The following is a 15,648-nucleotide window of genomic DNA, read 5'->3' as shown; positions in this document are numbered from 1 at the left end:
GCTCAGCTCCATGAGTAAATTAGCGATGCTGTCTCCAGACAAAGTGATGCCGTCCGGATGTACAAGTACCTGATTTCAAGCGAAACAGTGTCGGCCACTCGTATCAGCAGCCACAAAGACAGTATCGCGTTAGCATTTGTACACCCCGTGCCACAGTGGCACAAGTATCAGCTTCGCTTGTCCCCCCCCCCCGTGTTGCTCGTATCCACGGTGTGCTGTGGGGCCTGATATTTTTACAATTCAGTTGCCGTTTGCGTTCTGACGGACTGGTTATGTGGAAGTGAGTGCAGACTGGCAAGTGGACCTACTTCTACATCTCGAGTCGTGTTGCCTGAACTTGTGATCACTTGTGATTATTACAGTGATGCGGGTTGGGTGGATTAATTGAATATTAGACACCAACACAATCATCGAACATTTTTAAGGTCTATAAATAAAATTTTTAAATTATCTTTTACCCTCTGGTGTATTTATAAATTAACGTATTCCATGGATCGGGGTTTTTGAGGAGCTTATCAATGAATTCCGTGCTTTTATGGAACCCGAAAGTTCATTGCCGTGAGCCCGCCACCGGACCCCTATCCCGAGCCAGGTAAACGTAAGCCATATCGTCACGTTCTGGTTCTGTAAGATCCATTTTTTGGTATATTTCTGTCTCCGCCTAGGTCTTTTAAATGTACCTGACGTCAAAACTGATTTAAACAAATGTTACATATCTTAATGCGGTCCCAGTTTTATTTAATGAACTCTATGTATAATCAGCAGTTACTGATTATGCGGGCAGAAGTCCGCCTGAATGTCGCGGTTGTGTAGGTTTGGTATGAGGGAGGTACCGTGTTCAAATCTCGACCCAGAGACAAGCAATCCTCTTTTAAATTCTTGTTCTTTTCCTTGTCCTCTTCATATTAATGACAATAATTTTCTTCCGTATCCATTCAAATTAATTATTTAGTAATTATCCTATTATTCGGCGTTAATAAGCGTTGTTGAAAGCGTTCTTAAATAAACCATGAGTAAAATCAGAGAGAACTCCGATTTGAGTTACGTGCAAAGTAAAGTGCGTATTGGTCTGTATTATTGGCCTTTTAAACCGATTGTAATAAAAATTCCATACATAGTTTTGGAGATAAAACATGTGGACAGATGCTTTCTGTACATAGGACAAAGAAAGCACTAGAACACTTCTCGAATTACAGTCCGAGATGACTGTTGTAATTATTTATAGAGATCTTCAATGCATTCGTGGGACATTGAACTAGTTCCACTTGTATGATTTAGGGGCGACCTCTGTTTCGTGTCTCTTCATTTGCATGAAGTACATAAATGAGTTTACATGTCCGGTGTCATGCTTTAGTGTTTACTCTTCTGATTCGATAAATTCACAGGTTTGTTGTCTTGTTTTACTGTTATTTTAGTCTTATATAATTCTGTCCGAGGAATTAGAATGCTCCTCTGCATTGTGTAATCCTTTCATTTGGCGTCACATCAAGTTTAGTTACAGAGATCTGTACCGGAGCTTTCAAGCATTTGACTGGGCAGAATGACAAATGCCGTAATGTAATTACAGTTTTAGGTTCTGGAAGAAGACATTTTGTTAGTAAGTGTGCATCTGTATGTGCATCATGTGATTCAACTACAGATATCAGTGTGAAGGGAACAGATTGTCCGAATGAAATAAAAATGTGGATTGGACTCCCTATTCTGTTGCGTTTTGAGCCCTAGAAGTTCCAAATTTAATTTATATAGTGGAAGTCCAAGCATTGCAAAATTAATAGCAAATAATGAGTTATGTAGAAAAACACCACAAGAACTTAAACTGTAGGGTGATAATATTCTCTCTGAATGCTTCTTGAATGCTCAATTCAGATGAAATGTAAACAGATGTCAGGTATGGAAACTTTTATAAATGTAGACATATTCAACGCTTGGTAGTTACAGGCTTAATTGCCTATCCTCAGCAATAAGAACACGGCGGAAGCAGAGTAGGTCGGCTGATTTGTATTCGGGAAGAACTAGGTTCGAACCTTGGCCGGGACATGTGCTATCATGACAGGTTGTTCTTGATTTTCCTAAATCCCTCGAAGCGTATTCTGTGGCAGTATCTCAAGTTAGGTAACAGCCACTGCCTTCAAAATCCGTTGCACTTAATTATTCTCTAACTATCCTGTCGTAGCATAGTTTGCTGAGGCACTGTGCTACAAGCCGGAAGGCCGCGGGTTCGATTCCAGATGAATTCATTGGATTTTTCAGTTGACCAAATCCTTCCAGCTCTGGGGTCGACTCAGCTTGTAACTGAAATACGTACCAGGAATCTTCCTGGGGGATAAAGGGCGGCGTAAGGCTGACGACCTTACTGCGATCTGTGAGCCGATTGTGTGGGAGCCTCGACGTCTCACAAATCCATGGGCCTCCACGGCCTGTTACAGGAATATCTTTACCCTTTACCTGCCATTCGACACTATATATCGAGCTACTGTCAGCGTCATTAAATAAACCGTAAATTAACATATAATAACGTGACGGAAGAATGAACTTGTGAGAAAGGAACGGATGCCGGAGCAATTCGGGTTAAGTTCGGGAAGTGTGGTACGGTCATAGAGCTTCGAAACGTATGCGGCTTTTATTATGGCCTCTTCTTTTAGGAAAAGGGAAAATAGACCATGGAGACCGCACAATGCAGTTTGGTATCGTGAGGGACGTAACTGGGCATGTGAAATTTGTATGGTGGCAATTGCAAAAAAAATTATTACCAAGAGCTATTACTAATATTACTAACCTGAAAACTCGTTATGTTTTTTTCACAAAATCCCACCAGTGGTTACTCTCCTGAACCAGATGAATCCAGTCCACATCCTGATATCCTGTTTTTTAAGATAAATTTCAGTGCTGTTGTGCATCCTTCTCAGGAACACCAAAGTGATATCATCATACCCACATATACGCTACATGCCTCTCCCATCGCTGCTCTTCTGTCTGATCACCTTAATAACTGGCGAAAAGTAAATTTGTTAAGCTCATTATTAACGCAATTTTTCACCATCATATTGTTTCACCTTTTTAGTTCATCGTCTTTTTATCAGCGCCATTATAATTAAGTGTAGAAATTTAATTTTAAGACATTAAGTGCAGGGAATTGAATACGGCTTCCCCATTGTTTGACCATTTTATACGCAGAGCTCAAAAGGCTAATAAAAAAAACTGTTTTTTGGATTTTATGTCGGTAACCTGCAGAAAATGTGACGTCGATTGCGACAGGAAGGTCCATGTTCTTCTATTCAAGGTCAGGTTTGCCCACGTTTTAGTTGTACAACCTTGACCAAAGTTGCCTGCACGTCAGTTTTAATCTGCGGTCTCCAGACTTATCGTAATCCATACCAATTGCCAGCGTCCTTGAGACTATCCATAAAAAGTAAAGGTATCCATGTTACAACAAGGAGGCCCATAATGTTATAAGACGTAGAGACTCCCATATTTTCTAGACAGTCGGCTCATAGATGGCGGTGAGGTCATGCTTACGCTCCGGCCACCCTTTACCCCCATGAAGATTCCTGGTGCTCATTTCTGCTAGATGCTGAGTCGATCCCCGAGGCCATAGTACGGCTGGAAGGATTAGGTCAATTGAAAAATCCAGTGAACTCATCGGGAATCGAACCGGCGACCTTCTGGCTTGTAGCACCAACTACGCTACAGTGTGCCCCCTGGGACTATCTGTAACCGATCATTATTTATTATGTGATGAAGATTCAGACTTGTTTTGTGAAAATGAATGAGACACAGCCCCGTTCTGATACACAAATGGTAACTTAAACCATCTGGTGCTAATCTAGTATGTTTTTTTTTTTTTGCGAAGTTCTTTGTACTGCGGCCACTTCTGGCCTATTGTACCAGCCCCAGATGATAGGTGAGGGTGATTGTGCAACAGTTGGTGGAATGGAGATTGGCAGGGGAAACCGAAGTACTCGGAGAAAACCTGCCCGAGCGCCACTTTGTCCACCACAAATCCCAGTTGACCAGACTCGGGATCGAACCCGGGCCGCCGCGGTGGGAAGCCAGCGACTAACCGCTTGAGCTATGGCGCGGCCAATCTTGTATGTAACGTTGAGCGATAATTCTTAGAAATAACGCAAACTGTGTGTGTAATCCAGGCTCACAACAGATAGCTCCGAGACGTCGGCTTGATAGAGTCACCCACGCGAGCCTACCTCATTGCTTCAACATTTAGAACTCGTTATTACTGTAACTTAAAGATTCCAGCTGCCCAAGAAAAGAATTTCAGTGGTAAAGTTAATTATCACTGTGATCCCAAGACTTCGAACAGAACCAATCCAGCTGATTTAAGGGAGGTAACATCGTTTGAAAGTAACGGTTTGCAGAAGTTGGTTACATTGGACGACGCCCTTCCAGAAAGTCTTCAATGAATACTCGCGCTGAGAAGATGCAAACCTGTGTCGCTCCTAGTTAGTTAGTTAGTTAGTTAGTTAGTTATTGGAGATGGTGGGTTTCCCCATGCACTGAGACCAGTATTGGTCCATTGTGCCTCCTTCTATTATATTCTACCAGTCTCTATACCCTACAGATACTGGTGCATACCATCAGTCCCGACCGAGCCAGCGAGTTCGGCATCTACTGGCTTAGCGGTATCTTTAATGCTTCCCCCATCTATCAGAGGCGTTAGAGACTACTGTTGGGCAGGAAATGTTCTGAATTTTGCTCAGTGACCTCCTTTGGAGACATGAGGTTCTTTTACGTGCCGTAAAGCTACGACACGGGACCCACGGCTTAAAGTCCCTCCCGGAGGACTTGTTCCCTGAATTTTTCCGCCCTTAAAAATTCCACGACCACCGCCGAGTTTGAACCCGCGTACCGTCGCTCCGAGTTACAGATTTACATAAAGTAGGTGTTAAGGCGGAAATTATTAAGTGAGCTTGCAACGACTGACAGTGTAACAAGGCAGTAAACAGTGAAACTTGCGCAGAAATTGCTGACATCTGCAGTACAATTAGTGAGTGTAATAAGACTTAGTTCTTTGTACTTGCGGTGTGTAATCGAAGTGAATGTGTCATGCTGTCTTGTTGGAGCAAGGCCCGTGAATGAGTCTGACCTCTACCAACTGACTGCCGGCTAACATATCCTCCTATCCTGATACATTCTCTAAATTACCTGTGTTTACTGGCACCCAAAAGGCACACGGTAGCACAGTTGGTTGATATACTGTGCTACAAGCCGGCAGGTCGCAAGTTCGATTCCCAATGAGGTCATTGTATTTTTTCAATTCACCTAATTCTTCCAGCCGCACTATGGCCCTGGGGTCGAATCAGCTTCTAACAGAAATAAGTACCAGGAATCTTCCTGGGGGTAAAGGGCCACCGACGCGTGTGCCGACTGTATAGAAAATGTGGATGCATCGACGTCTCACCACCCCGTGGACCTTCACGGCCTGTTACAGGGATAGCTTTACCCTTTTACTGGCGCCCAAGCTTATTATTATTATTATTATTATTATTATTATTATTGGGGTGAGAGTGAGTCCACTTGGTACTGCGGCCACTCTTTGGTCTATTGTACCATCCCCAGCTGATAGGTGATGGTGATTGTGGAGAAATTGGTGGAAAGAAGATTGGCAGGGGAAATCGAAATACTCGGAGAAAACCTGCCCCAGTGCAGATTCCACATGACCTGACCCAGGCTCAAACCCCGGAAGTCAGCGCCCATGTATAACTTCTGGCCTCTTGGTCCTACCGTGTTTGTGCAAGAGGAACTATGAAGGGCAGTGGAGTGAATGAAACCAAAGCAGAACTATGAAGTGACGCTCGCAACTGCGTCTACTTCAGAGACGCAGGAGATGCTATCTTGCATGTTACGTGTATGTAGCGGGTAGTAGGAAATCAGGCTCCTCATACAGAGCTGGTCGCGACGATTCTGTCTGAATCTTTGCTGAAGCGAATGAAATTATGTTCGTTCCTTCAGTAATCCCGGTTTGGGGGGGGGAGGGCTAGGACCTTTATTTTGCCCAGTTCTAAATTACGCAGTAACTTATTAATGCTACAGCAAAACAAAAACAAACTCCGTGTCCTGTAATCCGTAAGCGAACTATACCGACCGAGCGACCGCCACTTGTCGGCGAAGTTGGTGTTAGCTTTTGCGGATAGAGGGTGTCACGTGGTCAGTGCAACGGACCCCCACGGCCGTTAATCTCGGTTTTCTAAACCAGAGACGCCATTTCCTTGAAATAGCTCCTCAATTATCCTCACGAGGCTGAGTGGACCCCATTCCAGACCCCACCACTTCTCAGAAAATCTGGTAGCGCCGGGAATCAAACCCGGGACGTCTGGATCTGTATCCAGGAACACTGACAACTAGACCACAGAGGCGGTGTATTTATGCCACAACGATTCGAAACTCGAATTTCACCGAATGTCAGTATTTCTCAGTCTCTTAAGGTTAATATTTAATCATCCCACTTCATTACCATGATTATCTTTCGAAGTTATGTAATCCTACCAAAATACAAGTGGGAAGTGAGTTAACTTAGAACGGAGGGCAAATATAATCCATTTAGTGCCGAGGTCAAGAAAATGTGGGTCTATACATCATCTTCCCCATACGCCTTCATCGTAGTGCATAATTAGTTAAGCACAGGAACAACTTTACCTTTATAGAAAATTTCCAAAATCAGAATGTAATCGGGTGTTTTGAAGAGAATTTAAGACCGTTCAGTTAATGGCATTAATTCATTCGAGAATTGGCCCTATAGGCAACAGATCGATAGATGAAGAATATGGTACACTTTTTGTGAGTGGCTGGATTCAGCTGGCTCAGGATAGGAGCCAGTGGCTGGCCCTCCTGAACACCGCGGTGAATGTTGGAATTCGATAAAAGGCGAGAAATTTCTTGACTGAGCGACTATCAGCTTTCCAGTACCGTACCACACTGTGCAGTGACAGTTTATAATTTTTATTTTTTAAATAAATATATAAGCACAGACCTATCAAAGAAGAATATTTGAAATGCCATTGTCAGGAGGAAACCTCTTCTGTGGTCTAGTGGACAGAGTTCCTGGCTACAGATCCAGAGGTTCCGGGTTCGATTCCCGGCGATACCAGATTTTTTCTGAGAAGTATTGGGTCTGGAACGGGGTCCACTCAGCCTCGTGATGATAATTGAGGAGCTATTCCAAGGAAATAGCGGCTCCGGTCTAGAGAACCGAAATTAACGGCCGTGGGGATTCGTTGCGCTGACCACGTGACACCCTCTATCCGCTGAAAGTTTTCACTAACTTCGCCGACAAGCGGCAGTCGCTCGGTCTGTATAGTTCGCTTGCGGACTACAGGCCACGGAGTTATATTTTATTGTCAGGAGGTCTGGAATAAGCTTCAAATTCATCGAGACCTGACTTATAAATATGTTAGATTTGATGCTTTCACAGCAGCCTTCGGGGCTTAAAACACCGTTTAATCCAGCGAAAGTCAACCAACGTTTCGGAGGAACATATCGCCCACATCTTCAGGGTCTAAGAGTAAGCGAAAGTAAGCTGCCTGCTTCATGCTGGTTTCTTGCATGACTTACTCTTCGACAACGAAGATGGAGAGGAAGTATATATATTTTCTTGAAGAAAGCAGTCTTCTGGGATGTGGCGCCGTATATAAATTGATTTTACAGACGTTACGGAGGAACGTATCGCCTCCATCTTCAGGGTAGAAGACAATAAGAAATCCACGAGCGAACCAGCTTGAGTAGGTGCACCTTCTTCTGTTCTTCCCTGAAGATGGAGGCGATACGTTCCTCCGTAACGTCTGTAAAATCAATTTATATACGGCGCCACATCCCAGAAGACTGCTTTCTCCATAGTTGCCGCCTTGAAAACCACAAATCTTGCATATAATTTCTTGCTTACACGTCATTTCATCTGCTTACCTCCCCTTTCAAAAGGACAGGAGAGTAAATCAACTGCTGTTACACCCACAGCCAAGTAGTGTGATGGCGGGAAACACTTTCGGCTTTTTCGGTATTCAGTACAATTAACGCCACAAGCAGTAAAACAGGATGAATCCGAGTGGCGCACTGGGGCGTGTCACTGTACGGAAGTCCCATATCCAGTCCGTCCGAAATTGCCAATTGGCGGCTGTAGCTCCTTTAGGAATAGCTTTCCTCCACGTGCTTACTATTTTCTGTTCGTTCTGGTATCTGTAGGTCAGTCGCTGAAAACGGACCTCAAATGAAGATCACTATAATTATCGAGGCAGGTACATGTGGAATCGTGACATGAATGCAAATTACACTGAAATGTGTCTTTTTTTTTTTCTTGGAGTTAGAAATATCGCTCATTCGGTTTACATGTAAGTCGCCCCGAACGTAATAAGTATTGTAGAATTTTGTCTTCCATTTTAAATAATAGAACATTATTGTCTGGTGTAGTAAGCTATAAACAGCCAAGGTCGTGCTGGTTGGAGCACTGAGCTTGGATCGTCCACGCAATGGTGAGCACCGTTCGTCTATACCTCATAGCAACTTAACCTCGCAGCCGTGTGCAGTGCTTCCCAGTGTGTGTGGTGCATATTTATTTGGTGCAAATGATTCAGTGTGAAGTGAAACTTTCTGAGGGGTGATAAGTACATCGACATTAGTGAATTTATTTATTTTTAGTTAAAGAATTGTGTTAATCTGCTGGGGCTATGGAGTCATCTCAACATTCATCAGTATCGGAGGTTCGTATCCCACCATGAAGTGACAGTTTGTTTTGTTTGCTGGCATAGCAATAATTAAATTGGCACCTGCCTAATAGTTTTATTTGCTTACACTTTCTGATTATTATGGGCTGAAATAGCCTCAGGTTGGATGACACGGGTTTGGTTCCCGAAATATAAAGAGTTTTTCTCTCCAACACTGTGTCCATACCAGGTCTGGGAACTATTCGCATTCCTGTCCAATCGCTACCGAGGTCTCTCCCCCCTCCCCCACGATAAAGCAGCCGGAGCGTGAATGCGAACCCGTCTCTCTCTTACCAGCACTAATTTTTACCGAGGATTACAAGGTTACAAAGATTCGGACTGGATTTAACTGGTTCGGAACAAGGTTCAGTGGCGGGCTGTTGTGAATGTGTTAATGAGCCCGCGGCTTCTTTTAAAGGACGGGAATTTTTCTGTCAGCTGAGTGATTATCTTCATCTCAAGACTGACTCCTGCTCTGTAGAGCTGGAGTTGTGATGCTAGTTGGGGATGGAGATGAAGATCCTTTGACTCTTTCGTTTCCATCATTCCGGGAATTCTGGCGTACTTCTGTTGCGGAGGAGTTCTAGACATACAAACATATTGACCTCGCAGTGGGGCTCAGTGAAACTTATGCGACAGTTTACTAGACTTTTGGAATTGGAATTAAAATTTCATGCGCATATCTTGAAATGCCGATGAAGGTGGCCGCGCGATCGAAGGCATGAACTGTTTTCGCTCGCTCAAACGCTGTGATCGTGGGTTCGAATCCCACTCAATGCATGGATGTCTGTGTGTACGTTTATGCTGTGTTTGTGTTGTCCCACGCGTAGCAAATGGCCATCCGACAGGCTTGTCCCTCGTCAAAGGAGTCCTACCGGCTGTGTAAGAAAGATTACGAAATTGATAAAGAGGCCAGGGCGTAACAAAGGGCCGTAGAGCCATTGATGAATATCTTTAAATATGGGATTTGATAAGTGTTTACACATGTTTTTTAAGTTATTTAATGACGTCAGTATCGAGTGTGTAGTATTGCCAGTTTCCTTGGTGTTCCTCGCCCTTGTAACAAAAGTTTCCTGCATAGCTTACAGGAAATGGAGTGGGAGATAAACACGATTCTTGTATTGTTTGACGTCACGTAGGAGTCATGACACAGTCGGTACAGCTGTTGAAATAAGCTTGCAGTGAGAGTGATGTGATGTGTTGTGACAGTACCACCTAGGTCTTTACTTAATATGGAAAACTTATTCGTAAGCGTAATTAAGGATTAGATGAAGGGGAGTGTTCGGCGTCACGCTCCGGCCTCTTAGCCCCTGGTATCCATAGGAAGATTGTGACGAAGAGAAACATAGTCGTACTTGGTCTTGCCTTGCCCGAAGCCAGTCAGTTTACTGAGTTAATTGTGGTTGTAAGACTTGAAGGGAAGAAACATAGGGGAACCTAAACTTAAACGGAATGGTTATAACTTTTTATCCTTAAAAGAAATAGGGAGCCGGGATAGCTCAGTCGGTGCAGTGACTAGCTACGGGCTGGACGAACGAGCAGTCGGGGTTCAAGTCCCGGTAGGGTAAAAAATTTTCTCCACGTCGTCCACACCGGCGTTCCACCAAGCCTCCTATCCATTGGGTACCGGCCCCCCCCGGGGTAAAGCGACCGGAGCGTGAAGCTGAGAACTCGCCTGAAACCAGTGCCGATGTCGAGAAAATGAGAATTTATACATGCACACCCCCCCCCCCATTACGCACAGGGGTAACATTACTTTTCTTTACTTTTACATTCCAATAGTTCTGTGGAGATTTCGATAGCTTTTCCGGTTTGTGTTGGTCCATATGTGTAAAAATAACTTTTTAATTTTTATACTATAGGGTTCTGACGATGGTGTATAACACACAGAGATACTGGATTTTCGGACTTTGTCCATCGTCCGGATTGTAAATAAGTAAGAAAAAACACAACGTTTCGGAAACTGGATCTGTTTCCATCCTCAAGTGAGGAGCTAGCTTCCATCAGTGATTGGCCAGTGATTGAGGCTAGCTCTTTCTAAGGGACCCAACAGAGTAGGTGTCTTCCCTCACCTGAGGACGGAAACGGATCCAGTTTCCGAAACGTTGTGCTTTTTCTTACTTATTTAGAATCTGGACGATGGACAAAGTCCGAAAACCCAGTATCTCTGTGTTTTAATTTTGAGTTGTTCGAAAATGTAGCAGAGATCAAATATTTAAGAAGAACATTGACAAATAATTAAATGTATGCGGAAGTTAAGAGAAGATTGATTTCGGGTAATGTTTACTATCGATAAACGTTAAGACTAACATACACGAAAATGTAGTGTTGACTGTTGCTTTACCTAAGGGAACAAAATGAATGGAGGATACCGGGGAAGAAAGTGCCGAACAAAACATTTTATTTACGAGAAAGGAACTAATAGAAGGATGGAGTAAACTCATAATGAAGAGCTTCATAACTTACATTTACCACAAAATATTACGTATTAGGATGGTTTTCTGGAAAGAAGAAATGCATGAAAGATGTAATAAAACTATGTAGACTTGAGATTCCCACAGAAATGGGCATTAAGAGATCTGTCTTGTGGGATATAACGCCTTGTAGTCCGTAAAGTCAACCGGTGTTCATCTTCAGGTTCGAAGAATAAGCGAAATGAGAAACCTGCATGATTGCTACCTGCTTCATTCTGGTTTCTGGCTTAACTTATTCTGCGACTCAGAAAATGGAGGCGACATGTTTCCCCGAAACGTCAGTTGACTTTGTACGGTCTGCACGGCGTTAAATTGTTAGAAAAAGAGTCTTTGAAGGCGTGGACTGGATTCACTGGGCTCAGGACAGGAGGCAGTGCTGGGCCCTTGTGAACGTAATAATTAATCATGGAATTTTCTAGGAGGCGTGAAATTGTTTGACTTTTTCAAGAGCTGTGGCCCATGGAGTTAGACAGTCATATCTTATTAGCAAAAGAATAATTCACTTATCCCGCCTGTAGACAAGAGATGTCAGTGGAAAGCAGATTGCTTCAGACATGTTTACGGTAGTGATATATCGATTTCTTATCTTAAAAATCCCTTATTTATTTTATTATCGCTTAGAAAGAATCGTTGGAGAAAAATAAAAAGTTTTGTTAGCGTCAGCGTTTATCTGCAATCATGCGATGGTGGCAACAGTTATTAGTTTAATCACGTGATGCCGGCAGCATATTACTTTGCTTGGCCTTGGAGCATTAACGGACTCCGCTGAACGAGATAATGTACGTGCTTGATATGTCGTTGTGCAGGACACAGTGAAATATTTCGTGTTAGTAAGTTTTTTTTAACTAATTATGGTGTTTTCGGTAGGTAAGGAAAGAACTACTATTTCTAGTGACCGGGTAAGTAAACTGAAGAAGATATGTTCCAGTGACGAGGTTTTGTTGAATGCTTGCTGTCGTAATGTGTTATCGAAGCCATGTCAGCAAGTTTAAAGTGTGCTGCGTCCAGGCATCGTTACCAAGGAGAGTCAATCTTAAATGCAACGCCCCCTGTTAGGAGTGGGTTAGGTGGGAGAGCAGTTTCAGAATTTAGTGTTGCGATATTGATTCCAGATTTTATACAGTGTAAAGTTGAATGAGAAATAGTATTGTGACGTTGGGCCGTTTCCTATAATAATTGAGGAATGTCGTCATTGCTAAGCAACAACCCCGTAAACATTCTCGCAGCAACGAATACATGCATCAATAGGGAATACTTCGTATAACTCGATGCTAGGCAATTGCCTTGTAATACAAGAATTGAAGAGTTTTTCTCTGTGGTCCGTGCCGAGGAATTATAACAGGTTCCGGAATAACCGAGGACCCGAGGGCAGTCTCCGTGTGGAAGCGGGGTCGAATACCTCTACCGTGACCCGCCAGTCGTATGAGGCGACGAAAAGGGAAGACTCAAATCTGAGATAGCAAAATATGGTTGCGAGTCCCAAGGATACTCGGACCCTAGAAAGACTACTGGCAAGGAACAATAGCATATACAAAAGACACCCGTCTTCTCGTCAACAAACACAAGACCGTAGCCGCCAGACAGTAATAAATACCTGGTCATGACCCCCAGATGGGGCTCGACACCAAGGCAAGGCACACTGGCAAGGAACAATAGCATATACAAAAGACACCCGTCTTCTCGTCAACAAACACAAGACCGTAGCCGCCAGACAGTAATAAATACCTGGTCATGACCCCCAGATGGGGCTCGACACCAAGACTTACTGACTGACCGTCAATCGCAATGTGACATTTGACTTTGACTTCGAGGACCCGAGAATGACTGCGCTGACAAGGACCAGCAGCAATTGTAAACGACAGACCCATCCTCTCATCAGAGAGAGCGCCCACGTCAACAAACCCACAACTGTTTGACAGTAATAAAAATCTGGTCATAAACCTCAGATGGGTGCCTTATTCCGAGACAGAATATCCGACTGACTGTTGGTCGCAATATACGACTCAGACTCGAGGAGTCAGTGTTGACGTCTTGACGAAAGGCCAGACGTAGTCATAAGAGACAAACCCGACTTCTCGTCAGAGAAGATGTAACATAAGGACTATTACAGCAGATTTAAGTTGAAAATATATCTGGTCGTGGGTCTCAAGGGGCTGACTTCAAGACGAACTGACTGATGTTCGAACATGAAGCAGGAGTGCCAACTGCTGCAATACTCAGCTCCTCGATTTATGCTACAGTTGTGTCCTTGAACAAAACTTTTCCTTCTCCCCTAGAATTCTTCCTCCCCAAATGCACACAATGCCGGTCACGGTAGGCGAGCGTCTAAGGCATGCACTGTCTTCGCTCGCTCGGAAGCCGGGATCGTGGGTTCGAATCCCACTCAGGGCATGGATGTTTGTGTGCGTTTTTCTGTGTTTGTGTACAGGTAGGGGCCTTGCGACGAGCTGATCACTCGCCCAAGGAGACCTACCGTATGTGTAAGATCTAGAAAAACCGAAGTGAACGGAGAAGTTCATGGAGGTAGGCCTAGGGCCATTGGGGCTGTAGTGCCAAGGAAAAAAAAATGCACGCAATACTTTTCTCTCCTCCTCTCCTTGCCTCTCTCGATTGGGCAGCAAGCAATTCTCATTAATGCGAATAATGTTAATCGAAATCCGTGTAAATTCGTTGATGCCATTAAAATGAAATCAAGTCTGTTGAACTCACATACAAGGTGTATAGGAAAGTTCCCAGACAAGGTAAAAAAAAAAAACAAAAAACAAATCCTGGTTTAGCTTATTCAATTTTGGCTGCCATCTTCAAAATATTCTCCTTGGGAACATATACAGTGATCCCATCGGTTTTTCCATGCCTCAAAAGCACCGTGGAAGTAATTTTCCTTAATGCTGTTGAGTGCTGCTTGGAATTCCCTTTACCCCCGGATAAAGAGCCCCCGGTACCCATTGGGTAGGGAGATGGATGGGCCCCAGAGTCGGCCTGGACCTAACACAGGGTACCTGTGACACAGTTTTTGCCAGGCCACATCTCATAGTCTTAAGTGGCCAGTAAAATTGTCTCATTCCTGTTGGGTTGTTGTCCACAGTTTGTTTTGAGAATCTTAATCCTTCATTGACTGCATATTTTGAGATCAGTCAATTTTTATGATGCAAGAATTTTTTTTACTTCATGCAGAATTTAATTGTTTCTGACATGAATGAGAAGAGTGTTATTATGACATCCATTCCTTGTTTGTGAAATATTTGTAGGAATGTGACCTTTGCTCACCCACCTTTATCACCTAATTTATGTTGTCAAAAATCAGACAATTCTGTACACATTTTCATTGGCAGCACATGATGGTTGATTTATGAGTCATAAAATAAAGCTTGGCATTCATGTATCTAACAGATTCTTTGTTTTTGTTGCAGAGTGCAGGATACCTAAAGCGTGCCAAGACTGACAGGCTTCGTGATATTTTCAACAAGGTTAGACATTGCAAGTTGCTTATGTATTAGTCTGCTGCAGATGATAAAGATCTATAGAAGGAGTTTACAACATATGTCACATAAATATAAATAAGAGATGAATGTGTCTTTGTGCATTATTAAGGACCACTCCATGTTGATGTATGGGAAGTGGAGTTATAGCTACTGTAACCCCACAGAAATAGCTTCCAGTACCCATAGGATAGGAGTTTGGATGATCCCCAGAGTCAGTCTGCACATGGTGGCCAAGAGAAATATCTGGTACCCATATATGATTGAATTAGCCATGTTGATTTGTGAACTGACCAGGGTGGGCGAAAAGCTGGTGCAGCATGGAGTGTCTGTTATCCGGGATTGACAACTCACATATTGCTACACTGGTGTAAATGAATTCTGAATGAGCAGTTGTGAAATGAGGTAGCCTCCAAAGAAGATCATAGGATTCAGGTATTCATGAGCGTGCACACAAACAGAATATGAGCATTTCGATTATAATCTATACTGAGGCTGTGGAAGGATATCTTGTGGATGGTGGGGATGTCAGTGCTTGAGGTTTTCCCCTTTTTCCTGTTTTATTCCACTTCAGTCCCATCTGGTCTGTATCAACGAGCCCAAAGTGCTTGTCACTAATTGTGAAGCAGTGGAAATGAAGCCCATGGAATGGCCTGAATCCACATCTCCTTCAAGCTGTTATACTTTTTCCTCTAGGGAATTTTGCTAGATTTCTTTCCCATCATGTAACCATTCTGTTCACAGGAATGTTTGTAGTGATGATCACATGATGACATTCATGGTGCAGTGCTTAATTAAACACAAGTTAAACTTTACCTCTCCTTAAATCAAGGCTTCCAGTACAATCAAACACTGAAATTGAAGAAAGCAGTCTTCTGGGATTTGGCACCGTGTATATGTGGTGTTAACTGACGTTTCGGAGGAACGTATCGCCCCCATCTTCAGGGTTGAAGAAAAAGTTTAAGAAATCTGCAAGCGACAACACCG

General features: G+C 43.4%; 1 protein-coding gene across 14 annotated transcripts in view; it reads left to right on the top strand.

Moving 5' to 3' along the window:
- LOC111867277 (calcium-binding mitochondrial carrier protein Aralar1) overlaps nt 1–15,648 on the top strand; it is a 114,106-nt gene that overhangs the window by 30,377 nt on the left and 68,081 nt on the right. For 9 of the 14 annotated variants that reach the window (XR_002843317.1, XR_002843318.1, XR_004513335.1 and 6 more), the window contains one exon: nt 14,593–14,649. Coding sequence is in view for 5 of the 14 variants with exons in the window: in XM_033752619.1 (XP_033608510.1) it covers nt 14,593–14,649 (57 nt within the window). In the remaining 9 variants the exon portion in view is untranslated. Of the gene's footprint in view, nt 1–261; nt 593–8,415; nt 8,706–11,932; nt 12,082–14,592; nt 14,650–15,648 lie in introns of those variants that run through there. The other 5 variants (XM_023856985.2, XM_023856986.2, XM_023856988.2 and 2 more) reach the window with 5 other exon arrangements.

This window comes from Cryptotermes secundus, unplaced genomic scaffold (genome assembly GCF_002891405.2).
Source record: "Cryptotermes secundus unplaced genomic scaffold, Csec_1.0 scaffold1475, whole genome shotgun sequence".
Lineage (NCBI taxonomy): Eukaryota > Metazoa > Arthropoda > Insecta > Blattodea > Kalotermitidae > Cryptotermes > Cryptotermes secundus.
The sequence above is the reverse complement of the archived record's forward strand: the minus strand, read 5'-3'. Positions and strand labels throughout refer to the sequence as shown.